Source organism: Schizophyllum commune (assembly GCF_000143185.2).
Source record: "Schizophyllum commune H4-8 unplaced genomic scaffold SCHCOscaffold_16, whole genome shotgun sequence".
Classification (NCBI taxonomy): domain Eukaryota; kingdom Fungi; phylum Basidiomycota; class Agaricomycetes; order Agaricales; family Schizophyllaceae; genus Schizophyllum; species Schizophyllum commune.
Genome location: NW_026089553.1, coordinates 59,780 through 84,027, shown reverse-complemented (window position 1 = coordinate 84,027; position 24,248 = coordinate 59,780). Strand labels below are relative to the sequence as shown.

The 24,248-nt window shown below is 60.7% G+C and overlaps 10 protein-coding genes and 2 non-coding genes across 12 annotated transcripts; 6 read left to right on the top strand and 6 right to left on the bottom strand.

Moving 5' to 3' along the window:
- Positions 1-508: 508 nt before the first annotated feature.
- SCHCODRAFT_02520631 (uncharacterized protein) lies at positions 509-1,665 on the top strand (the record flags this gene model as incomplete). Its single annotated transcript, XM_003026322.2, has 7 exons — positions 509-700; positions 756-838; positions 887-984; positions 1,045-1,172; positions 1,224-1,303; positions 1,358-1,482; positions 1,532-1,665. 7 exons carry the CDS (start codon positions 509-511, stop codon positions 1,663-1,665), a joined length of 840 nt encoding a protein of 279 aa, XP_003026368.1.
- An 81-nt stretch (positions 1,666-1,746) lies between these two features.
- Positions 1,747-3,276, bottom strand: SCHCODRAFT_02520535 (uncharacterized protein; the record flags this gene model as incomplete). The annotated part of the gene is made up of 2 exons (XM_003026412.2): positions 1,747-3,117; positions 3,208-3,276. The coding sequence occupies 2 exons, from the start codon at positions 3,274-3,276 to the stop codon at positions 1,747-1,749; spliced, it is 1,440 nt and encodes a 479-aa protein (XP_003026458.1).
- A 622-nt stretch (positions 3,277-3,898) lies between these two features.
- SCHCODRAFT_02673486 (uncharacterized protein) lies at positions 3,899-5,546 on the bottom strand (the record flags this gene model as incomplete). Its single annotated transcript, XM_003026413.3, has 2 exons — positions 3,899-5,257; positions 5,319-5,546. The coding sequence occupies 2 exons, from the start codon at positions 5,544-5,546 to the stop codon at positions 3,899-3,901; spliced, it is 1,587 nt and encodes a 528-aa protein (XP_003026459.2).
- Positions 5,547-5,759: 213 nt separating this feature from the next.
- On the bottom strand, positions 5,760-7,433 carry SCHCODRAFT_02753567 (uncharacterized protein). The gene is made up of 2 exons (XM_050347280.1): positions 7,257-7,433; positions 5,760-7,203 (listed from the first exon to the last, which is right to left on the bottom strand). The coding sequence occupies exons 1-2, from the start codon at positions 7,290-7,292 to the stop codon at positions 5,935-5,937; spliced, it is 1,305 nt and encodes a 434-aa protein (XP_050197101.1). The 5' UTR covers positions 7,293-7,433; the 3' UTR covers positions 5,760-5,934.
- Positions 7,434-7,632: 199 nt separating this feature from the next.
- SCHCODRAFT_01137406 (FAD/NAD(P)-binding domain-containing protein) lies at positions 7,633-10,304 on the bottom strand. Its single transcript, XM_003026414.2, has 9 exons — positions 10,089-10,304; positions 9,743-9,957; positions 9,615-9,680; positions 8,908-9,533; positions 8,827-8,844; positions 8,546-8,725; positions 8,380-8,469; positions 8,277-8,327; positions 7,633-8,222 (listed from the first exon to the last, which is right to left on the bottom strand). The coding sequence occupies exons 1-9, from the start codon at positions 10,124-10,126 to the stop codon at positions 7,764-7,766; spliced, it is 1,743 nt and encodes a 580-aa protein (XP_003026460.1). The 5' UTR covers positions 10,127-10,304; the 3' UTR covers positions 7,633-7,763.
- On the top strand, positions 10,279-11,029 carry SCHCODRAFT_02123576 (uncharacterized protein). Its single transcript, XM_050341865.1, has 2 exons — positions 10,279-10,940; positions 10,992-11,029. The coding sequence occupies exon 1, from the start codon at positions 10,430-10,432 to the stop codon at positions 10,889-10,891; it is 462 nt and encodes a 153-aa protein (XP_050197100.1). The 5' UTR covers positions 10,279-10,429; the 3' UTR covers positions 10,892-10,940; positions 10,992-11,029.
- Positions 11,030-11,295: 266 nt separating this feature from the next.
- Positions 11,296-13,457, top strand: SCHCODRAFT_02593647 (uncharacterized protein). The gene is made up of 2 exons (XM_003026323.3): positions 11,296-11,501; positions 11,600-13,457. The coding sequence occupies exons 1-2, from the start codon at positions 11,304-11,306 to the stop codon at positions 13,331-13,333; spliced, it is 1,932 nt and encodes a 643-aa protein (XP_003026369.2). The 5' UTR covers positions 11,296-11,303; the 3' UTR covers positions 13,334-13,457.
- A 3,965-nt stretch (positions 13,458-17,422) lies between these two features.
- On the top strand, positions 17,423-17,514 carry SCHCODRAFT_t269. Its single transcript has one exon. It is a non-coding gene; the product is annotated as a tRNA-Thr (tRNA).
- A 458-nt stretch (positions 17,515-17,972) lies between these two features.
- SCHCODRAFT_02644242 (uncharacterized protein) lies at positions 17,973-18,474 on the top strand. The gene is made up of 2 exons (XM_050346382.1): positions 17,973-18,385; positions 18,439-18,474. Exon 1 carries the CDS (start codon positions 17,978-17,980, stop codon positions 18,293-18,295), a length of 318 nt encoding a protein of 105 aa, XP_050197099.1. The 5' UTR covers positions 17,973-17,977; the 3' UTR covers positions 18,296-18,385; positions 18,439-18,474.
- Positions 18,475-18,935: 461 nt separating this feature from the next.
- On the top strand, positions 18,936-21,446 carry SCHCODRAFT_02123485 (uncharacterized protein). Its single transcript, XM_050341864.1, has 2 exons — positions 18,936-19,642; positions 20,523-21,446. The coding sequence occupies exons 1-2, from the start codon at positions 19,116-19,118 to the stop codon at positions 21,385-21,387; spliced, it is 1,392 nt and encodes a 463-aa protein (XP_050197098.1). The 5' UTR covers positions 18,936-19,115; the 3' UTR covers positions 21,388-21,446.
- An 80-nt stretch (positions 21,447-21,526) lies between these two features.
- SCHCODRAFT_t259 lies at positions 21,527-21,611 on the bottom strand. Its single transcript has one exon. It is a non-coding gene; the product is annotated as a tRNA-Thr (tRNA).
- A 1,223-nt stretch (positions 21,612-22,834) lies between these two features.
- On the bottom strand, positions 22,835-23,761 carry SCHCODRAFT_02123472 (uncharacterized protein). The gene is made up of 3 exons (XM_003026415.3): positions 23,730-23,761; positions 23,432-23,665; positions 22,835-23,382 (listed from the first exon to the last, which is right to left on the bottom strand). Exons 2-3 carry the CDS (start codon positions 23,541-23,543, stop codon positions 23,042-23,044), a joined length of 453 nt encoding a protein of 150 aa, XP_003026461.2. The 5' UTR covers positions 23,544-23,665; positions 23,730-23,761; the 3' UTR covers positions 22,835-23,041.
- Between the last annotated feature and the right edge of the window lie 487 nt (positions 23,762-24,248).

Here is a 24,248-nt window from a genome sequence, read left to right as displayed (position 1 = left end):
GCTCTGCATCGCCGGTGACGTGCCTGTGACTAGTATTCGGTCTATCGCAGCGTCTCGACGTGCTTTGCTTTGGACAAGAAGGGCTGGGGGCGGTGCTCGGCAAGCTCCGAAAGTCAAACATGCGTCACGTTTAGTCACGTTCACGTTCGGCGCCTAGCTCGGGAGCTCGCTCCTTGCGTCCTGCCTCCATCATCGCCTCGCTTGACGTTGCAGAGTACACGTGGAACTTTTGTAATCCTGCCTCCTGCCTCCTCCCGCTCTCTTCGAGTATGGAAACTCGCGCTAAGCGTAAGCGTGCAAGCGCGCCCGACGACAAAGCGGCCACTCCTGGCATTGTCATCGGACGCACAATCTCCTGCCCCAAGCCGGAGAAACAGGATCAGAAGCTGCTGAAGAAGCGTCGTCTCCTCAAGTCCTTCTTTACCGATATGCCCCCTGATATCATCTACGAGGTGCGCGATGGGTTCAATATCGGTAATTCGCTGACACAAACCCCGCCGCCCAGACGATGAGCAATCTTCCACCGCCCGATCTACTCTCGCTCTCCCGGACCAGCAAGTGGTTCCGAGGCTTGCTCATGAAGCGCTCGGCTCGGTATATTTGGCTGCGGAGCTTTGAGCTTGTTGGCCTGCCACCGGTACCATACCCCGACGAATGCGCTGAGCCGGAGGTGGTGGAGGCGCTACTTGGAAAGTGCCATGTTCGTGATGAGCGTCTTGTCCTTCGGCAAGTTATGACGTGTTTGATACCTTCAGTTCTGCAAAAAGGCGGTACCGCACCCTTTTGGAAGCTTCAGCTTGCCGTTCATCTGGGCGTGCTACAAGTGCGCATCGCCGAGGTATGTCCCCGCTGGCAAACCACTTACAGGAACTCATATGCTACAAAGTCTGTGGAGATACGACGAGCGCCGGGTCCGCAAGTCGTCAATGGCGTTAGTGAAGAGAGCAGATGTCTTGGACCTCGTGCCATCAACTAAAGGGGGAAGTACGTCGAGCAGACTCAGATTTCGGATGCGGTTGGTTGACAACAGCGCCGCACTCATAGAAAACCCGCAATTCTATACCCCTTACCTTCGACGCCTCGAGGACGAGTACACCAATGTGGTCGATGACGATGAAGCGCGCGAGCAATGGGTCAAGAAGCGTAAGACGCTGCTTCGACAAAGCAAGGAGGTATGTTGTTCATCGCTTGCGCGTTCTTATCGCTGCTCAAAGCCGGGTGAGCAGTATGATGAGGCCTGCCAGCGCTGGCTTCGGGAATATCAACGCCCATTTCGAGAGAGATTTGTGGAGAAACTCAAACAGTGCGTCGATACTTGGTCCTCGCCATTGGTTGCTGACAACGCTGACCTGGACAGGTTCATGAAATACGTGGAGCTGCACGACCCCGAACTCGAGGTAGAATTTTGGTATATGAATAGCAACGAGCAAATCGCCTTTCAGAAGGCGACGGAGTGGAGGAAGTACCCGGTCAATGATAAAAGTATGTCTTTACTCTGTATATGCTTTTCACTCATTCTTTGCGTCACCAGGATGGAAAGCCATCGGTCCCAGGGCTATAGAAATACTACAGAAACACCGCCATGAGCGGCTTAAGAATACAGACGGCCAGACCGCGGGTCCAATCGAGCGTGTCTGGGGAGGAAGAAATTGCACGGCGGGCTGAATGCGAGTAAATAAAACGATTCAAGTTCAGATGGTCAAAATACTTACACGCGTGTGACATTGAGCGAATGCTGGTCCTTCGTCATCTCAATCCTACCGGCCCGTGCATCCCGGTGGCTCTCGCCTCCAGGAAGTAAGGTAATGCTTTCGCAACTTCGGCCCACTTCCTTCGTCGCCGATTCTCCACCTCTGCTCCTGCGTCCTCCGCTGCCTGGCAGTAGATTTCCTTCAAAGACGGGAAGAACCTCGACAAAAACGATGCCACCGCCAACTCCGAATCGATAGGTGAGTCGAGCACGCAGAATGTGGTAAGTGAGCGGGTGGAGAACGCTGCTATGGCGTCACCCGGGCTCTGCGACAAAGCCTCGTTCAGAGCGTCGATCGTGGTCGCGTCCACATTCATCACTACTCGGCATATAGCCGGCGTGAAATGGGCGAGGATGAGGAGGCTGGTAAGGGTGCATGTGGGACGAGGGACCGCAACGCCGCGGAGGGTAAGCTGCTCGAGCGTAGGCCAGGCCTGAGCCATAGTAAAGATGTCTTTATCCCAGAGAGCGAGTTGACCGTGTAGCTCGATGGACACGAGCCAGAGCGCTGGAAATTTGAGAAGGGGTAGTATATCGTCGATGGAATATGAGAGGAGTCCGTCGTTATGGCCCGCTCCGTTCGCTGCCGAAGGCTCGCACTCGCCGATAGTGATTATCTGCAGGTCTTTCGAGCAGTGCTTCTCGATTGTTTGACATATATGCCTCAGCGACGGTGTGAGTCGCAACTCCGGGAAGGTCAGTTTAAGCTGGTCCAACTCGACGCGCCCCAGAGCTTCGAGGAACCACACTGCCCAAGACGCGTTTGCTCCGTGTATGCATAGCGTTCGGAGTGAGTGGCGCATACGAAAGTCTGCTGGTAAAGTCCCCGGGGCATGCATGTCGCAGTTGACGAACGTCAGGGTCTCGATCTGGGGCAGGTCGATGATCGCGCACAGCGCAGCAGCATCGACCACACCAGTGAGACGCAGGTCCTTGAGGCTGCGCCAGCCTTGCAGCATCTGACCTAACGACGGGAAGCGCCTCGGCCACGTCAAGTCGAGCTTGATTAGAGAGCGCCCATCGCCTGATTTCAGCGCGGTGATCGCTGATATCTCGTGTTCACCATCTTCTGGGGCGATGTCCTCCGCATCAGGGTCGTTCCAGATCGATGTGTGTATGCTGAAGGTGAAATCCGTAAGAACTGATGGCATGAGAAGGTGGAGTACATTGGACCATTCGGAAGGACCACTGTATGCGAGACGGCGTAGGTTAGGCAGAAGGCTTGAACCTCCGATTGCGGCAGCAATATTCTCGAGGCTGTCTGGTCTCACGCCCACGAATGTTTTGTGAAATTCAAGGTCTCGAATGAATGACGCATAGAGCCTGACTCTGTCAACGTCTTGCAGAGTAAGATCCCGAATGACAGTCTGCAGGTCGGCAAATTAGCACTCGTGAGACGTGGATTACTGTTCATAGCTACCAGCTTCGAATAAAAGCCCCATATGCCATGCTCGTACCCCGAGCACTCCCAGCAGGATTCTGGTAAGCACATCGCCAGATTCACGAGCGTATGGCATTTTTCCCATATGGCGCGCGCGGCGGGGTGAAAGAAGTTGGAGCACGTCCTTGCAACGGCAGGAAGAGTGTAGTGATGAACCAGATCGACTATAAGACTGACGAGCTCGGGGGTTTGGAGCACGCGGTGCATTCTGGCTTCCTAATGAACGAGCATGAGCACGTTGAAAGGGGACACAGGCGTGCAGTGCCACTGGCAACTTCTCTCTGACTGAGAGAGAGAATGACGCCTAGAGTAAGGAGCGGGAGCGTACATGGATCTGTATGACCTAAAGGCAGCCAGGATTTGTGCACTATGCGACTTCAGATGAGCGTTCGGGAAGACACCGAGTTGCCACGCGCTCGTTGTCGCCAACGCCACAAATTCGGATCCAGTCTGACTCTGAACTCCGAAGGCCTCTCGAGTGCAGCCGTTGGTTCGGCGAGTATGAGGCTCCAGCTTGTGGGCCTTTGGATGAGTCCGGGCGATGATTTGTATAGCAAAAGAAGTCACAAAAGTAACTGATGAGGTAAATCACAGCGTGTATGGCAGAGCAGGAACTGTACGGCGGACTGAGTACGAGTAAATACAGCACGTAAAACTGGATCGAAAGAACACTTACACGGATTCTGATCGCTGCACGCTGGTCTTTGTCATCTCGTTTCTAAGGGCCCGTCCATCCCGGCGGCTCTTGCCTCCATGAAGTAAGGCAGCGCTTTCGCGACTTCGGCCCACGTCCTACGTCGCCGATTTTCCTCCTCTCTTTCTCCGTCCTTCGCTGCCACGCAGTGGACGACCTTCAAAGACAAGAAGAACCTCGACAAGAAAGATGCGACCGCCAACTCAGAATTGATAGGCGAGTCGAGCACGGCCAGGGTCCTGAGTGAGCGGTTGGTGAACGCTGCCATGACGTCGCCCGGGCTCTGCGATAGAGCCTCGTTCAGCGCGTCGATCGTGGTAGCGTCCATGCTCATCGCCACTCGGCGTATCGCTGGCGTGAAGTGGCCGAGGATGAGGAGGCTGGTGAGAGTGCAGGTGGGCCGAGGGACCGCGATGCCGTAGAGGTCCAGCTGCTCGAGCGCAGGCCAGGCCTGAGCTATCAACAGGATGTCCTTGTCCCATAGAACGAGCCTGCTGCGCAGCTCGATGGAACAGAACCAGAGGTTTGGGAAGCTGAGAAGGGGAAGCAGGTCGTCGATGGTATATGTCGAGGTCTCCTCGTCTTGTACCACCTCGCCGTGTGATTCGGGCTCGATCTCGATGATGGTGAGGATCTGTAGGGCTTTTGAGCAATGCTTCTCGAGCATTTGACATGTCGCTTTCAACGAGTTAGGCCTTCGGAAGGTGTGACATGCCAATTTGACCTGCTCGAGCTCGACGTGCCCTGCTGCTTCGAAGAACCAGGCGGCACAAGGCGCGCTGGTCCCAAATACGCACAAGGTCTTCAGCGAGTGGCGTATATGGAAGTTAACGGGCACAGTATCCGGTAACTGCACAATGCAGTTGATCAGCGCGAGAGACTCAACGCGAGGTAGATCGACAATCGCGCACAGCGCGGCAGCGTCGACCGAGCCGGAAAGACGAAGATGCTTGAGGCTGCTCCAGCCCCGCATTGTGTCTTCCAAGGATGGAAAGCGTACAGGCCACGTCAATTCGAGCATGTCGAGAGATCGACGGTTGCTGAGTGTGGCGATCGCGGATCGCTCGTGCTCGCCGTCCTCAGGGTCGATATCCTCGGAGTCTCCCCTGTTCACCGTATATATGTCGAAGGTGAATTCTGTAAGGGATGCTGGAATGAGAAAGGGAAGTATACGAGACCATTGTGACGGGCCATGATACGTGAGACGGCGAAGGTTGGGCAGCAGGTTCGCGTCTCCCAGCGCCAGAGCAATCTTCTCGAGACTCCGCGGCCTGACTCCGGCAAATTCGGGGTGGAAGTCGAGCTCCCGAACGAATGAAGCGTAGAGCCTGAATCTCTGAACGTCGTGCATAGTGAGGTCGCGGATGATGGTCTGCAAATCGGCGAGTCAGCACTTGCATATTGGCTCGAGAAGGCCCGCGTGCGAGACTGACCAGCTTTGAGTTATAGCCCCATAATCCATGCACGTATTTCGAGCACTTCCAGCATGAATCCGGCAGGCACATTGCCAAGTTCACGAATGTGTGGGCTTTTGCCCATAATCTGCGTGCTGCGGGCTCAAAGAAGCCGACGCATGTTCTGGTAACGGCAGGGAGCGAGTACCAATGTACGAGGTCGATGATCAGATTGACTAGCTCGGGCGTACGAAGCACGCGGTGCATCTTGACTGCCTGATGGATGAGCGTAAGTGCATCGAGAGCAACACGAGACACCCAAGGATAGAGAGAAGTAGAAGTACGTACATGGAGCTGTGGTACCCGGGGATAAGGAGAGCTTGTGCACTGTGTGCCACTTCAGGTGGGTGTTCGGGAAGACACCGAGTTGCCACGCGCTCGTTGCCGCCAACGCCACAAATTCGAACTGCATCGCAGCCTCTCGATTGCAGCCGCCAGTGCATTGTATATGCCAGCAAGTGGGCCTGCACGGACCTCGTATGAGCCCAGTGAAGGGTTGGACAGCATATAGAAATCCCGAAAATAATTGACAGGGTAAGTGTCAACTGTCCAGACCCATTATCGACGTGACCACGCGCTGCCATTCCTTCCGCACCTAAACCTCCTTGGCAATCCTTCTGAATTCTTCCTGAGCATCTCTCCATCGAGGCTGCTCCCCCACCTGATCCACTCCATCGATGATACGCAGCCCGGGAAAGTGGCACGCAAGGAATCGGATAACATCGGCGCTGGACGCGATGGGCGAGCGGTGCAGTATGAGTGTGCGCAGCGAGCGTTGGGTGGCCCTTGATGGAATGCCGCTAGGAATGGCTGTCACTCGAGCGTCGAGACTGATATCAAGCCAGGCTAGCTCAGCGCAATGGCGGGCGAGCCACAGGAGCGCCGGCAGGGTGCATTCGGGCAGCTGTCTGCTCTCCGGCGTGGCACCATAGAGGGTGAGCCATCGGATACGAGGCCAAGCGAGGGACATCCGTCGCACGTCCTCGTCGCTCAGAGACAGGGATGCATCAATATTAATGAATAGGTGGACTAGGTTGGGGAAGACGAGAAGCGACGAGACATGGTCGTGGAAGGAGAGTGCCGGAGCGATCTCAGGGTCACGGCTGCAGCTTAGACGCAAGTCGAGTTCGCGCAAAACCGTGACGGGACGGCGACGAGAGAGCGCCAAGAAGAACTCCTTGAGATGCGCGATGCTGCCGTATGCCGTGACGGTGATCGTTGCGAGCGATGCATTCGGGAGTAAGGTGATGAAGTTGGTCGCAGACGAGTAGTCGTCCAGATAATATATGCTTAATTTGCGTAGAGTACGCGCAGTGGATACGCTGCCTATTTTGAGCGACTCTCCTCGAGGTTCGTTGGTCCCAAGGTCCAGCGAATGTAGGTTAGGAAGCGCAAGGGCTGCGAGAGCGACCTCTGGACGAAGGCAGCCGTATATTGTGACGCGACGGAGGCTATTCCATCCGTTCAATAATTCCACCATCCTGCGGCCCTCCACGAATGCAGCCTCCGATCTGAAGGCGAAAGACTGGATGCTGAGAGGTTGTCGGCCTTTCAAGGCGAAGAGTATGCGCTGGACCTGAGAAGATGCCCGCGAGGTAATGACAGACATGTTGATGCCGTGGAGTGACAAAGGGATAAGGTCGAGAAGGCATTCTGCAATCTCATCCGAGGATGTTGCATCGATGTCGACTGTGAGGGTGAGGAGGTTGGGAAATAGTGTGACCTGGCCAGAGACTTCCGCTATCGCCTTTAAGATATCATGATACTTGGCAAGTTCTTCAGTTGATAGTTGGAGATTACGAGCGAGGAGACCGTATCGGATAATCGAGACAACCTCTTGCGGAGTGAAAGGCCGCGATAGGATCTGACGACCGCGTAAGCAATTCTGCCTACTTGATAAAAGATGCATACACGTACCGCGCTGCTGCGGTACTCCTTGCCTGGCCATATCATTGCGGATGAGGGCAGCAACTCTATCAGAGATCCTATGTCGACGACCGTTTCCCACAGAGTACGGAGGGCTGAATCCGAAAAGCCTTTGCATGTGCGTGCCAAGCTGGCAAGGTCCCCTAAGCAATCATCGTTGTAAAGATCGCAAAGGATGTGTTCGAGGAGCTCTGGTATCTGCAGCGCGACATGCATCTTCAGAGCCCGATCGTCAAAGGCAAGAAAGACGCTGTGACCTCAGCGTAGCCTGTCACACGGATTAGTTACTGTGCGTCGCCATTCATCTCTCTGTACCTACCTGCAAGCGCTCATTCTTGTGCATGCGCTGCCACATATTGAGAGTAGAAGAATATATATCTGCCATCTATAGCACAGCGGGATAACAAGGGTCTAATCGATAAATACTACAAGGAGCTGAGTACCTCTGCCTGATCGCTGGCATTCACGGCGACGATAATGAGTCTCACAAACCAAAGCTCACATCCCCAGCACTCGCGCTGTCTCCGCGTCGCGCTCCCTTATAAATGCGCTGTTCTGCCAGTTGTAGCTGTCGACCGTCAGCCACGACATGCGCGCCGTATCGTCCATCGCCGCCCAGCTCGCGGGTAGCGCGAACGCCTTCTTCGCGCGGGCGCTCAGGCGGCGCTCCCACTCCCGATTCGCTGCGGCCTCGTTGTCGTGCGCGATGGTGACCTCCGGCGCGGGGGCGTCCGGCGACTCGCGACCGTTCGCTGACTCGCGACCGTTCAGCCGCCTGTCCTCGTAGATCAGGTCCAAGTCGAAGGTGTAGACGCGCCCCATGAGCATCGAGCGCTCTTGGACGTGATTCCCGATGGGCAGGCGGAGGGCGTTATAGAGCGCAGCGACGCGGGGGACGGGGTCGGCGTGGCCCTCGGCGAAGGCCTTGGCGAAGCACTTGCCGAGCACGTATGCGTCCTGGGGAAGGATGAGCGACGAGCGGATATTGGTGTTAACGTCGAGACAGCTCACCTCGATGCCCTGCCCTGCGCCGGCGCCGAGGTGTTGGGACATCGCGTGGGCCTGCAAGCGCGTCAGAGAGGGCGGGCGAGGACGAAGGGGGAGATATACGAACCGCGTCACCGAGCAGGATGACTTTGCCTGCGGTATACGTTGGCAGCGAGTCGAGGGTCTGGATGGGCCATCGGCCGAGGACCTCCATGAGCTGGAAGCGCCGGTCAATGTTTGGGTCGCGGGCGTCACAGGCAGAAGAGAGCATGGAGCCCATCTGCCATACGCACCTCGATCAACACCTTCACCTCGTCCTCCCAGTCCTCGAACTCCTTGAGGACCTCCTCCGTCGTTGCCTTCGCCGTCGCCGCCTCCTCAGGACTCATCCGGATCCCCGAGCGCGCGAAGTTGGTGATGTTCGGGACGACGTTGATGTACTTGCCCTGCGCGATGGGGTAGCTGGTGACGTGCTGCGGGTGGCGCGGTGAGCGACGAGCTACAAAGTGCACACGGCGGAAAGCGCGCCGCATATGCTAGAGAGCGCGCCGCATACACTAGAGAGCAAACGCACCCTATCCTTCCCGACATACTATAACGAGCACAAAGTCAGCTTCATTATCTCTCCACTAGACGCTAGTCAAGACGCACGCACCTGGAGTGGCACAGTCAGCGCCGGATGCCCCGGCCAGCGCTCGGCGAGCTTCGCCGTCTCGACCAGCCCGCGGAACACGTACGTCCCCGTCCACACGGGCTCCGCGCGCGCAGCGAAGAGCGCGGCGGAGTGGAACGTCGGCGGCTGGTTGTGTGCTTTCGGCGGGTTCGTTGATGCTTTCAGCGTGTTCGTCGATGCTTTCGCGGTTGTCTCTGTAGGGTGAGCTGCTCCGCTATCCGCCCTCGCCATCCCTGACTGCGCCGCCTCCCCCGACCCAGCCGCCACCTCCGCCTCCGCGAGATCCGCCAGTCCGCGCCTGACGCGCGAGCGCAGGCCATCCGCGCCGATGAGCACGTCGCACACCGCCGTCGCCCCGTTCTCGAACTCGAGGCGGATCTCGGTCGAGTTGCCCGCAGTGTCGGATGAGGATGAGAATGGGGATGAGGATGAGAATGGGGATAAGGCTGAGAATGAGGATGAGAACACTGCGGACGATGATGAGGATGACACCCGAGGCGACTCCGTGAAGCCGACGAGGCGGTGCGACAGGTGGACGCGGACGGAGGGCGGGAGGTGGCGGAGGATCATGCCCTGGAAGTCCGCGCGGTGGAAGAGCATGAGGGGGCCTGAGGTAGAGGGGTTAGTGACATTGCAGACGAGAGGGGTGGAACGAGAGCAGGACGGAGAACAAGAGAGAGAATACACACCATCATCGAGATACATATCGTGTACATGCTTCCCCTCCTTCATATCGCTCTTCCGTACTCGCCATACTGAATGAAGCACATCGTCAGCCCTTGCTCTTCTCAACCCACCCATCCCCGCCAGAACTCACCCAGACTATGCTTATCCTGCGCCTCGAACTTCGCCAGCTCTTCCTCTAGCCCGAGATCGCGCAGGATGCCCAGGGTGCGCGTGTACATGCCGAGACCTGCGCCCGCCTGATCCAAGAGAGGCGCGGCTTCATAGACGGTGATCTCGAGGTTCTGGACGGAGGAGCAGAAGCGCTGGAGCGCGAGGACGAGAGAGAGGCCGGCGATGCCGCCGCCACTGAGGATCGGTTAGTGCTTGTAGGAGTGGCGCATGGCGGGGTATGCGGGTGATGGGATTGGACGGCGGCCGATGAGTGAGGATGCACGGGGAAGGGGGGAAGGTGATCGAGAGAAGGACGGGCTACGTACACGATCGCGATGCGTAGGTTGGGTGGCGAGACGGTCATGGTGATAAGGAAGTAGAGTGTAGGCGCGCGTCGAGGGTAGTGAGGGCAGCAGAACGCGTTCCGTCGTATAAATCAGGTCGAAGGCGCGCAGGAGGGCGCCACCACGTCGATACTAGCCTAGTCAGCGGATGCGCAGGAAGCAAGCGAGCGGACGCGTACGAAGCAAGCGAGCGAGCGCGTAAGAAGCAAGCAAGCGACACCCCGCGGTCCCCCCCGCCGAGCGCACGCCCTCCCCCGTCTTGCACCGATAGGCCCCTCCGTGCCCCGATAGGCTCCCCCATTCACCATCAGGGCTCCCCCATCATGCCTAGCGGGCGGCGCGCGCCCAGACCATCAACGCCGCCGGAGTCGTGCGCCCCATCAGCGGCGCGGCGGGCAAGCGCGCGGGACCCTGCGCGGATGGGGGTCTGGAGCGCCTGCCGGTGCACCGCGCGACCTCCCACGCTCCCACGCGCTCGCTTGAGGGATGACAGGCTTACAGCCGTTTTCATTGTTCGACTCTCTTGTGAGTTGTGCGCAGTAGTACTGCTGCTTCCAGCAGAGACGAGGACGCCGTGCGACCAGGGGGGATCCGGGGAGGTATCTACCGTGGTCTCAAGCGCCCGTCCAGGACTCCGGGAGGTAAACAATCACCGGCTCAGCGGAGGTGGCGGAGGGTGGGTGTATGCATGGGAGACGATGAATAGAAGCGGCGTTGCGATTGACGCAAGACGTGACAGGGGTGGCGAAGGGCGGAGTGCAATGTCTGCCTTCAGTACGTGTTAGCGCGGGTAGGAATCGTGGGCGGACCTGCATACTGTATCGTAGAACGCGGGTACATAGATTTGTGCGGGGTCATATTCAAGTCTGACTTTGGAATTCCCAGAGTCACTGGACACGGAGACGACGGAGCTTGAGGATGGGGAAGATATGGAGAGGGAGGCGCGTCCGGCAAAGGGTAGCCGATCCCTCTCGGGCTCGGGCGGCAGAATGCGGAGGCAGTCGCGAGTTCACGAGTTCACGAGGGCTATGCGTTCAGGCTGAAGGAATGGCGCAATCGAAGGCCTTCGGTACCGAGTCGTGTGTGAGAGGAAGGAAGAACAATGCTGAGCCCCGAAAGGCAACGCGTTTGTGGCGCTTTCCCGGCAACAGCCGAACGCGCAGGCGGCGACATTCTCTGACCCATGGCGCCCAACGGATGCATGCCGCACTATGCACCACCGAGCTCCTGGAGCTCATCTTCTCTCACGTTTGCGAGAAAAAGTTTCTGAACGCTCTCGCGCGCACATGTCGGGCCTTCCTCCGACCTGCGCTCGCCCTGTTGTGGGAGCGGATCGTCACACTTGAGCCCTTCATCTTGCTTCTACCGGAGTCGAAGAGGTATAGGGATAGTGAGGTTAGTGGGTATTCTCGTTGAGTACCGGAGCGACGGCCCTCCTTGTCCTCTTGCTTCTTCCTCGTCCCTTCCTCCCAGCCTGATTAACCCATCGAAAGACCCGGATAACCACCATCGACGACCTCACGCCCCCCGACGTGTCCCGCGCGCGCTTCTACGCACCCTTCGTTCGCGATCTCGACTTGCGCAACAGCACCAGCAGCTTCGAGGTCGATGGGCCATCTGTCGCACGGGTCGCCCGTGCGCTGTGTGCGTCAGGCTTCTGTTCCCCAGGCGACAAGTCTGCCAACCCGCGCCAACACGCACCCTTCATCTTCCCCAACCTCCGCACCTTTAGCCTCGTAGCCGGGTACGCGGACTCCCTCCCCGTGCTCTTGGCGCCGTCCGTGACAGACCTCGAGCTCATCTTGCATCATCGGAGTATGGACGTCGAGGAGCTGTATCGGACGATGGGGGTATTGCTCGGTGGGGTGTGTCCCAGTCGGGGAGATGGGATGGCGCTGGGCGAGCGCGACGGGGTCCTCGCTGGGCGAGGGGGCCCCGACGGACTCGCGGTTCGTTCTCGGCGCGGGTGCTTTCCCCCATCGGTCAAAAAGCTGCACGTTGTGCTTGACTATCCGGATAACCAGAACCATCTGTTTCGCGAGTTGCTGGCGCGCCGCGGGGATGGTACCCGCTCGCACTATGGGGACAGTACACCCTCGCTCTGCGGGGACAGTACCCGCTCGCTCTGCGGGGATAGTACCTCCTCACCCCTCACTGATTCCATCTCCTCCCACCCCAAGGACGACATACCCACCCTCCCTGGCGACACCATCTCTCCCCACCTAAATACTAGTATCACGTCGCGCCTCGGCGACACCCTCCAATCCCTCGTCATCGACTTCTCGCACCTGGACACCGCGACGTTGCGCGCCATAGCCACCATGCCCAGCCTCGAGCACCTGGAGGTCTACGGTGGATATCGGGCGCATTCGTTTGAGCTGGACGAGTCGCTAGATACCTCCCCGGCGACGAGGACGATCGCAGATACCTCCCCGGCGACGAAGAACATCGCCCCGCGCCTCAAGTCCCTCGCCGTCGACATCCTCACCCCGGGCGTCCTCGCGCCCTACATCAGCGGCGCCGTCCTCCGCATCCTCGACCCACCCGCGCTGACGCACCTCACGATGGAGCGGATTCTGAGTCCGGGGCATATGCGGCAGGCGTGCGCCGACATCGCATGCTCCTCGGCCGCCCGGACACTCACGCACCTCACCCTCACCGGAGACTGGACCGACACGAGTGTTTCCCCTCGCGACCTGCGCGCGCTCCATGTATGTCGCGGTTTGGAAGAGCTTGAGCTGGTGTGGCTCGAGATCAGGTTCGGGGTGGGGGGTGTTCGGCGGATGGGCGAAGTGCAGCGGATGGGCGAAGTGCAGCGGATGGGCGAGGGGGGGAGTATCAGGCTCGCAGTGCAGAATATGTATACCAGTCTCGAGGAGAACATGGATACCAGCCTCGAAGAGGCGGTCATGGATACCAGCCTCGAAGAGGCGGTCATGGATACCAGTCTCGAGGAGGAGAACATGGATACCAGCCCCGAAGAGGAGGAAATTCGGGAGATGGGCGCGGCGTGGCCGAGGCTGAGGCGATTCGCGGCGAGGGAGGTGGGTAGAGGGGAGGGGGAGGGGCGCGCACGCGAACTCCACGCAGCGGAGGGTGTGGGCGGTGCGGACGCGCTGGGTGGGGGCGATGCGGACGCGGCGGGAGCGCGCAACGGTGGCCCGCGAGGGGCGCGGCTCGCCGCGTTCGCGCGGTACTTTCCCAATTTGGAGGAGCTTGAGGTCTAGGTCGATGCGCGGGCGGCACCCGGTGGTACGAGGGCGGCACCCGGTGGTGCTAGCGCTTTCTACTTCTCCCCCTTTACTGCCATCTCCTTCCTCTCCGCCGTCGACCCCTCTCATTCCCCCCCCCCCCCCTCTGGCGTCTTCCCCAACTCCCCCCCTCTGGCGTCTTCCCCAACTCCCCGTCCTCCGAAATCTTCGCCTGCGCCTCCCCGTCCTCCGAAATCCTCCCAGCCTCCCCCCTCCCCCCACCTGCGCTCCCTAGCCGTCGGATCCTCACAAGTGGACGCCGCGCCAGCACCCTTCGCGGCATTCCTGGCGCGATACACCGCGGCATTCCTGGCGCGGTGTTTCCTGGTCTTCCTGACGCGATACACCGCGGTCTTCCTGGCGTGGTGCTTCCCGGCCTTCCTGACGCGGTGCTGCCCAAAGCTGACCGCGGTGCTTCCCGGAGCTGACCGTGCAGGGATTGATGAATGCGCGAGGACGGGAGGGCGCGGCGGGCTCGCGAGGACGGGAGGATTTGATGAGTGCGCGAGGACGGGCGGGCTTGGCGGGCTCGCGAGGACGGGAGGGCTTTATGAGTGCGCGAGGACAGGGAGGGCGTGGCGGGCTCGCGAGGACAGGGAGGCGTGGTGAGCGTGAGCAGGCGGTGGGATCACGTCCGGCGGCTCATGCGCGGGGCGAGACGATGGAGGAGAGGGGTGCTAACAGCGGCCTTGCCAACCACCGACGACTGTATCAGGCGCGATGCACTCGATCAAGTCCAGGCGCGATGTACTCGATCAAGTCCAGGCGCGATGTACTCGATCAAGTCCAGGCGCGATGTACTCGATCGAGTTCACTGGAATAGAATGCGCGCATATGGGCGCTTTCAGGGCACCGCGTTTGCGTCGTACTAGAAGGCTTCCGCTCTTGCGTCGTAGGTGGCTTTCGCGTTTGCTTCGTAGGTGGATTCCGCGTTTGCTTCGTAGGTGGATTCCGCTTTTGCTTCGTAGGCGGCTTTCGCGTTTGCTAGGCTCGTAGGTGGCTTCCGCTTTTGCTTCGTAGGTGGATTCCGCGTTTGCGTCGTAGGTGGATTCCGCTTTTGCTTCGTAGGTGGATTCCGCTTGCCTTCCGCCTGCCGTCTGCCTTCCGCCTGCCGTCTGCCTTCCGCCAACCTCTCAGTAGCGATTCCCCACATCTCAGTGTAGCGATTCCCAACCTCTCAGTAGCGATTCCCCACATCTCAGTGTAGCGATTCCCAACCTCTCAGTAGCGATTCCCCACATCTCACGCCTCCACCTTCTTTTCCTCGTCCGCCCTATTTTCCTCGTCCGCCTGATTTTCCTCGTCCGCCTTATTTTCCTCGTCCGCCCTATTTTCCTCGTCCACCTTATTTTCCTCGTCCGCCTCCTCGTCCCTCTCCCCTTCCCCAACTTTATAGTACCGCTCCTTCCCCAACTTTATAGTACCGCTCCTTCCCCAACTTTATAGTACCGCTCCTTCCCCAGCTTTATAGTACCGCTCCTTCCCCAACGTTATAGTACCGCTCCTTCCCTCTTTGTTCACCCTTCTCGCGCGCAGTCCACCACCTCGTCCCCCACCCCTCCCTCCACCTCTTCGTCCCCCACCCCTCTCTCCACCCCTCCCTCCACCTCCTCCTCCCTCCACCTCCTCTGCTCACCCTTCTCGCACGCAATCTGCTCGCCCTTCTCGCACGCAATCTGCTCGCCCTTCTCGCACGCAATCGCCCGGGCCTTATTATCTTACCGTCGTGTGGCGAGTAGAAGATGGCGCACTGGCGAGTGGAAAATCGCGCGTTGGGGTGCAGAAGATGGCGCACTGGGGTGCAGAGGATGGCGCGTTGGGTCACGGTGGGTCATCGCGTTGGGGTGTAGAAGATGGCGCACTGGGGTGTAGAGGATGGCGCACTGGGGTGCAGAAGATGGCGCACTGGGGTGTAGAGGATGGCGCACTGGGGTGTAGAGGATGGCGCGTTGGGTCACAGCGGGTCATCGCCCTTCGGTACGGTGGAAAATCGCCCTTCGGTACGGTGGGAAATCGCGTCGGAGTATGAAGAGAGATGACATTCGATGATGCGTAGACATTCGGTGATGCGTAGACATTCGATGATGCGTAGACATTCGATGATACGTAGACGTAGACATTTGATGATACGTAGACGTTCGATACTAATGCCTACTCGTATGGGAGCGCTACGGCATGCGAGAGGGGCTACGACATGCGAGAGAGGCTACGACATGCGAGAGAGGCTACGACATGCGAGAGGGGCTACGACATGCGAGAGGGTGCGATGTGCCCTTCCCTCTGGGGGTGCGATGTGCCCTTCCCTCTCCCTCCCTCGCACCCCCCCCTCTCTCGCCCCCCCCATCTCGCCCCCTCTCTCGCCCCCTCCATCTCGCACCCCCCCATCTCGCACCCCCCCCCCCATCTCGCCCCCTCTCTCGCGCGCTTCCGGAGACGGCGTGCGGAAGGTGGGAGCGGAGGGATGGGAGAGGAGTGGAGGGATGGGGGAGGAGCGGAGGGATGGGGAAGGAGCGGAGGGATGGGGAAGGAGCGGAGGGATGGGGGAGGAGTGGAGGGAAGGAGAGGAGTGGAGGGAGGGGGGAGGAGTGGAGGGATGGGGGAGGAGTGGAGGGAAGCGTTGAGCAAAAGGGCGGGCCGTGGGGTGGCGAGCGGGCAGTAACGGGGACGGAAATGAAGGGGGAGGGGAGGAGGGGAGGAGGAGAGACGGGACGGAAGGGGAGAAGAGGAGAGAAGGGACGGAAGGGGAGAAGAGGAGAGAAGGGACGGAAGGGGAGAAGAGGAGAGAAGGGACGGAAGGGGAGAAGAGGAGAGAAGGGACGGAAGGGGAGAAGAGGAGAGAAGGGACGGAAGGGGAGAAGAGGAGAGAAGGGACGGAAGGGGAGAAGAGGAGAAGAGGAGAGAAGGGACGGAAGGGGAGAAGAGGAGAGAAGGGACGGAAGGGGAGAAGGGGAGAAGGGATGGATGGAAGGGGAGAAGGGGAGAAGGGATGGATGGAAGGGGAGAAGAGGAGAAGGGATGGATGGAAGGGGAGAAGGGGAGGAGCAGTCGGGAGGTTATGGTGAAGGGGGCGCGGGAAGTGAAGAGATTTGAAAGGGTTCGGGGAGGAGGGCAGGAAGGGGTAAGGGGGCATCGGGTGGTGGTGTAGGTGACTTGAGAAGGTACGCCTGGGGCGGTCCGCGTATATGGGGTTCGTGCGGATGGGGGCGGAAGGGAGAGCGGATAGAGGATGAGGATGTGGAATGAAGTATAGACGTTTATAGTGGGAAGAGGACGGCCTACGTGAGGGTGTTGATGAGCGACGAAGATGGAGGTGGTGGAGGCGTTCGGGCTTTCGGAAGGCTCGAGGGCAGTACGCGCGGAACAGGAAGGGCGCGTGGACGTGCACGGAGATTGGGCGTCGACGTGTGATTGTGCAGGTAGACATGAGACAGACAGCGAGCGCTACGGACGCGACAAGACGCAATGAAGCACGCACCGCAGCTCTCCACCGAACCCTAGACCCCTCGAACACGCATACATGTCATCCGGACGCACGGGAAGGACTGGAACGTGGAAGGCAGCGGCCTATCGCAGGTAGAGCTACGTCGGTCACAGGTAGGGCGCGTTCGATCGCAGGTAGGTCCGTTCTCGTCCTCGATGACAGACATGACGTCGCTAGCCGCAGACGGCCATCCCCGATCGCAGGCCCGCTATCCTCGCCCACAGCGTCGATCGGTCCGGGGTCGCGGGGGCGTTGGTCATCGCAGCACGCGTCACGTCAACGATCGCAAGTCGCGTCAGACAGCGTTTGTGGGTCGCGTCAACCGGACAGGCCACTGCGCGTCAAGCCGTGATCGCGGTCTTGTCCCTTGCTTCCGTACCACCATCAGCGCAAGCACTCCGATCGTCCCAGCCTTCCTCGCACAGCTGCCCGTTCTACTTGACTTCCTACACTCTCCTCGGTCCTTACCGCCATTGCGGACCGCTGGAATCCCGCCGTGCTCCCCCTGGCTCCCGCTATGCCCTCCCTAGCTCTCGCCGTGCCCTCCCTGGCTCGCGCAACGCCTCTCCTCCCCCGCTTTCACCGCCCTGCTAGCTCAGTGGTAGAGCGTCGCACTCGTATACGCCCATTGTTGCATCCGATGCGAAGGTCAGTCGTTCAAGTCGGCTGTGGGGCACTCCCATCCCAATACCAGACCACATCTCTTTTTCTACGCGGGTTGTTTTTTCGTTTCTCTGCGCACACGGACGCACGATGACGAGGGTTACGGACGCATTGTTGACGAGGACGAGGACAACGCGCGCATGGTCGCGCTCGCTAACCCTACCGACGATCGACGTAGCTCTACCTGCAGTCGACATCGAGGACGAGTGCGGCTGGCTGCGATCGCCCTACAAGCGATCGACCTCTCCCTACCCGCGTCTCGGTCCTCCCCCGTGCGTCCGGATGGGATGGGTGCGAGGGGTCGGTGCGCGCTTCGTCGTGTCTTGTCCCGTCGGCGTCCGTCGTGCCTTGTCGCGTCCGTCGTTTCTTGTCGCGTCCGTCGTTTCTTGTCGCGTCCGTCGTGTCTTTCAGTGTTAGCCCACAAATGTCCTTGTCCCTGCTGGCTCACAGACGTCGATGTCCCTATTGGCTCTCGGATGTACTTGTCCTTGTTAACTCCAGCCTCGTGCGTACGCGTTTACGCGCCTTCGTGCGTACGCCTCACTGCGCGCCTTCTTTCACCGCCTCTCCGCGCCTTCTTTCTACGCATCTACACGCCTTCTTTCAGCGCCCCACTGCGCCTTCTTTCTACGCCTCTACACGCCTCCTTTCTACGCGTTTACGCGCCTCGTATCTACACGCCTGCGCGCCTCCTTTCTACGCCTCTACACCCCTCCTTTCTACGCCTCTACGCGCCTTCTTTCTACGCCTCACTGCGCGCCTCTGTCACCGCCCCGCCTGACTGCGCGACATGACGCGATCCCGTCTCCCAGGTCTCGGCGGACGCGATCCCGTCTCCTCATGGGCCTCGATCGACGCGCCTTAGGGTCCTTCAGCCGATGCACGTTAGGCCCCTTCAGCTGATGCACGTTAGGCTTCTTCAGCTGATGCGCGTTAGGCTCCTCCTTTAACCCGACGTTCTCATACCCAGCGCCGTCCTCATACCCTCCTCCCCTTCCCCTTCACCCCCCGTCCCCTACCCTCGCCCCTTCCACCCGCCTCCCTCCTCCCCTTCCCCTTCACCCCCCGTCCCCTACCCTCGCCCCTTCCCCCTTCCCCTCGCTCCTTCCCCTCTCCCCTACCCTCCCCTACTCTACCCCACCCCACCCTCCCTCGCCCCTCTCCCCTCCCCATACCCTTCCCCACCCCACCTTCCCCACCCTGAACCGAACGCAGCAGCGCGCGTCTGACGGGAGACCGGGGGTGTGCGCCTGACGGGAGCTAGGGGGTGTGCGTCTGACGGTGGACAGAGCGCGCCACTGACGGGAGACGGAGAGCTGCGCCCCGCGCGACGAGCGAGAGAAGGGGGAGAGGAAAAGGATAGAGGAGGAAGAGGGAGGGGTGTGTAGGAGAAGAGGGAGGGAAGAGGGTGTGCGTTCGACGGGAGACTGGGGGTGTGCATATAGACGATTGGGGGCGCATATATACGGTGGGGAGGGGAGAGGGGGGTGGTGGGGAGGGAGGGAGAGGGGAGGTTGTGTGTGTAGGAGGGGGGTGGCGCGTATCGATGGGGCGCCGAATGGAGCGCGTATACACGGTGGATGGGGCGCGTATGCACGTGGACGACGGGCGCGTATGCACGGTGGAGAAGGAGGCGTATGCACGTGCGAGGGGAAGGGTGGCGAAGGGTGGAGGACGCGCTCGCTTGCACCGACAGGAAGACGCTCACGCACACCGATGGGAAGACGCTCGCCCGTGCTCACGCAGGGGGGAGAGGTGGGGAGAGGGCGAGGGGGTGGCGAAGGGTGCGAGGGGAAGGGTGGAGAGGGGAGAGGAGGGCGAAGGGGTGGAGAGTGCGAGGGAGAGGGTGGGATGCGTGTATACGGTGGAGGAGGGGGCGGCCCGCCCGACGGTGGAGGACGGGCGCGTCTGACGAGAGACGGAGAGCTGCGCCCATCGACGTTGTGGAGGGCTCGCGCCCCGCCCGACGAGCGAGGAAGATCTGCGCCCCGCGCGATGAGCGAGGGAGAGCTCGCTCACAGCGCCAGGAGGACGCTCGCTCACGCCGATGGGAAGACGCGCGCACGCCGCCAGGAAGACGCTCGCACCGACGAGCGAGGAAGACGCTCACGCCGACAGGAAGACGCACGCAATGGGGGGGAGTAAGTAACAGAGCGCGGCCGAGGGGGGTGGGAGGGGTGGAAGAGGGTGCGGTGGGAAGAGGGGGATGGTGCGAGGGCGAGGGCGAGGGTGTAGAGGGGGAGGAGGGGGGTGGTGTGGGGAGGAGGGGTGGGAGGTGGATGGTGCGAGGGTGTGTAGGAGAAGGGGGGGGAGGGGAGGGGGGGAGGGGAGGAGGAGAGACGGGGATCTGCGCCCATCGACGACGAGCGAGGGAGAGCTGCGCCCATCGACGTTGTGGAGGGAGAGCTCGCGCCTCGCGCGACGAGCGCGCGTCTACGCGCCTCATTCCTACGCCTCTACGCGCCTCTGTCACCGCCTCGCCTGACTGCGCGACATGACGCGATCCCGTCTCCCAGGTCTCGGCGGACGCGCCTTAGGCTCCTTCAGCCGATGCACGTTAGGCTCCTTCAGCCGCTGCACGCTAGGCTCCTTCGAACGCGTCGTTTACCCCCCACGCGTCGTTCACCCCCGACCCCAATCGCCACGCATACATTCAGCCCCGCCCTCCCTCGCCCTTCCCCCTACTGTTCCCTCCCCCCCACCCCTCCTCCCTCTACCCTCCTTTCCCCGCCCCTCCACCTTCCCTCACCCCGACCCCCCTTCCCTCACCCTTCATCCTCCTCTTTCCCTCCTCTTTTCTCGCCCCCTCACCCCTTGCCCACCCTGACCCGACCCGATCGGAACGCAGCAGCGCCGGCGGGTGGTGGCGAATCCGAGGGCGCACCGGCGGGTGGAGTGGGAGGGGGGTAGGGGAAGAGGAGAGGCGGAGGTCGACGCCCCGCGTGACGAGCGACGAGGGAGGAAGGTGGGGGGGGGGGGGCGAGGAGGCGCTGGTGGATGCTGCCGCTCACACTCACGCAGGAAGACGCTCTCACCGACGAGCGAGGAAGACGCGCGCGCACGCCGACGATGGAGGAGCTGCGCCCCGACCGACGAGCGAGGAAGACGCTTACCCCGACGAGCGAGGAAGACGCGCTCACTCACGCCGACGTCACGCTCACGCCGGTGGGAAGACGCTTGCTCACAGCGGCAGGAAGACGCTCGCTCACGCCGACAGGAAGACACCCGCTCACACCGACGAGCGAGGAAGACGCGTCCCGCCCGACGGTGCAGGAAGACGCACACACGCTCACGCAGGGAGACGCACACGCCGACGAGCGAGGAAGACGCGCGCTCGTGCTCACTCAGGAAGACGCTTGAGAGCGGTCACGCAGGAAGGCACGCTCACGTCGATAGGGATCGAGGTGCGTGGACGGAGGGGATCGAGGGAAGAGGAGGGGTGGAAGGTGCGAGGGGAGGGTGGGGGAGTTGTGGAAGGAGGACGAGGGGGGCGGAGGAGGGCGGAGGAGGGTGTGTGGTGCGACGGCGGATGGTGGCGAAGGAGGGAAAGGGGAGTGGAATGATGGGGTGGGGCGAGGGTGGATGGGGCGAGGGAGGTGGGGGAAGAGGGGGGGCGAGGAGAAAGGTGGCGAATCCGGACGCAGCAGCCCGAGGGTGCCGACGAATGGTGCGAGGGAGGAGGAGGAGGCGAGGGCGCACCGACGGATGGGGCGAATCCGAGGGCGCACCGGCGAATCCGTGCGTGCTGGTGGATGGGGCGAGGAGGGAAGAGGGGGGTGGAAGGCGATGGGGGTGGAGGGAAAGGAGGGAGTGCGAGGGTGAGGGTGGTGTGGGAGTGAATGAGGCTAGGAGAGGGGTGGAGGGGAAGGGGGGAGGGGAAGGGTAGACGTGGGGAGAAAGGGTAGACATTGGGGAGGAAGGGTAGACATTGGGGATGCCGTGGCCAGCATGTGTGTATGCACAAAACAGCATTACTCGATACTGATTGGATGGAAAAAGAGCATTACTCGTAGCCCTTGAATGTATGCCCCACAGCCGGATTGAACGACTGACCTTCGCATCGAGACGCGCTCGTACAAGTGCGACGCTCTACCACTGAGCTAGCAGGGCGTGTGAGGTGGGGTGGGTGCTAGTGAGTGGGGTGGTGTGAGCGGGGGTGGTTGGGTGTATGATGGGTGTGGTTGGGTTGGGGTGCAGGGTGTGGCGTGGGGTGGATGGGGTGGGGGAGGGTGGATGGGGTGCGCGTGAGGGGGTGGTGGTACTATAATGGGGTGGATGCTGTTGGCGAGATAGCAGGGCGTGCAACACTGATCCGGGCAGGGATGGCGTTGGAGAAGAGCGGAAGACGTTGGAGAAGAGCGGAAGACGTTGGAGAAGAGCAGGGCGCGCTGACGTAGACGAAGGTAAGGCGCTGGTGTCCGTGAGTGCTCATAATTCTGTTCGCGCATGCGAGGCTCCAGGTCTTGTTCGCGCATGCGAAGGATTGGTGTCTTCGTGCACGGCCCGGGGTCCTCTTCGTGCGCGGCCCGGGGTCCTCTTCGTGCGAGAGCACGGTCTCTTGTTCGAGCACGGTCCCCGCAGTCGGATGGAGGCACGCGCCGGGTGCGGGAAGGGAGACAAGCGGTTTGAGAAGAGAGACGGGTGGTGACGGGTGCGGGTAGGCGGGAGTAGATTGGGAAGTAGCGAGAGGGCGAGAGAGAAAGAGGGAGGGAGACGAGCGGGGGCGGGGGCGGGGAGAGGGGTGGGTAAGAGAGGGTAAGAGGGGTGGGTAAGAGAGGGTAAGAGGGCAGAGAGGCAGATGCGGGAAGGGAGGAAGACGAGCGGTAATGGATACGGAGAGGATGGCGATTGAGAAGTATCGAGGAGGTACGGGAAGGTAAGTGAGGGAGGGAGGAAGAGATTCGTGCATGGAACGAGATGCGAAGAGGCGAGAGAAGAGTGGCGGATCCGGGAAGGTGGGGTGTAGGAGGAGGAGCGGGACAGAGGGAGAGGAATGAGGGAGGGAAGGGAAGGGAAGGGGGAGGCGCGGATAGCAATTGAGTGAGCAGCGATGCGACGGTTGTGATGCCCAATACTCCCGCGAGCGCTGCCCGGTCTTCCCGCAAGCGCTGCAGCACGCTATCCATCCTCACGCGAGCACTTCCCTGGCATCATGCGAGCACAGGAGCGCCGGCGTTCGCGAGTGCAGGAGGCTCAGCGTCCGCACGCGCTGCAGTCTCTCGTCCTGTGCGAACGCGCACGTCTGCCCAGGTCCAGTGATGGCGCGCTCGCGCCGCGGTCGTCGTCCTTGCTCGGGACAGGCTCGTCGTCCTCGCTTGGAGCGGGATCGTCGTCCTCGCTCGGGTCGGGATCGTCGACAGCGCGCCCAGGCCGCGCTCCTGGAGAAGGTGCAGTATCATCGGACAGAGTGTACAGTATCTCCGCGGACAGAGTGTACAGTTGCTCCTGAGAGTGTGCGCAATACCTCTCAAGCACGCGCGGCCTGTCGGGGTCGTCGACTCCAAGTCGATCTCGTCGTGCCGAATCGAGGTCTCCGCGTCTCAGTCGGCGCGCAGTCGATTCCAAGTCGCGCTCGCCGAGTCCAAGTCGCACTCGTCAGGCGGAGTCGAAGTCGCCGAGTCGGGCGGAATTGAAGTCGCCGAGTCGGGGGCGTCGAAATCGCCGAGTCGGGGGGCGTCGACGCCCAGTACGATGAGGACCAATGTCCAATCGAATAAATGTCGAGACACCCGGTCCGTACAAGGAACTGGAAGATGAAGGGCTCTGGGAGAGAAAGTGCGAGGACGAGAGGATGGGAGGGCCAGAGGACGAGAGAATGCTTGAATCGTCGGAAGTAGCACCGGCGGTGCGTAAGCCTTGTCAATCAATCCGCTAAGGTCGTCTATGGAGATCATGAAGCCGGGAGAGGGATGGTGGTACCTTTGACGCACACCGGCATAGTTCACGGCGCTCGTGGCGAAAAACCCTGCCCTCGTGGCGAAACTGCACGGCGCTCATGACGACTTGGTCCCCTGCCAGGACGACTTGGTCCACGACCTTCATAGCGACTCGGTCCACGGCCCCACAGCGACTCAGTCCAGGCCCCAATGGCAAGTCTGTCCACGCCCCTTTGACAACTCTGTCCACGGCGCTCGGGATGGAGTGTTCCACCGATGTCGCCGCGCCTGACGTGTTCGCGTTGAGGTCAGCGTGCGTCCGAGAGCGGTCGACAAAGTGTCCTAGGCTTACCGGACTGACATACTCCAGCGACAAGCCTGTCTCAATGGGCAGTGGAGCGAGACGCAGACTGAAGAGCGAGACGCAGGCGGCAGAGCGAGACGCAGACGGCAGAGCGAGGCGCAGATGGCAGAGCGCGCGCTTGAGGAAGTGGCGCGCGTTGTAAATATCAGGGTCGCCGAACAGATCATCTTCACGAAGCCGCTGGCGTATATTGCCGAAGGGAGATCAGCGTTCCGGGGTAGCGAAGGAGTATTGTGTCCTCGATTGGTGAGGAGAAAGCCGGAATATAGGACGGCCAGGCTGGAATGTCTTCAAAACTAATAGGAGAAACAGATCTCGGTCAGCGCGCGGAGAGTTCTCCTGGTCGGTGCGCGACGAGTGCTTGGTCTAGAGCAGCAGTAGAGTGCATGCTCAATTCACAGAACGAGCTAAAAGAAAAAGCGTCAAATGCGAGAGCACTAGACATCAGGAGGACAATGGTGGGCGTCGGACTTAAAAGACGATGTCGGCCGGCTGAACGCCACATGA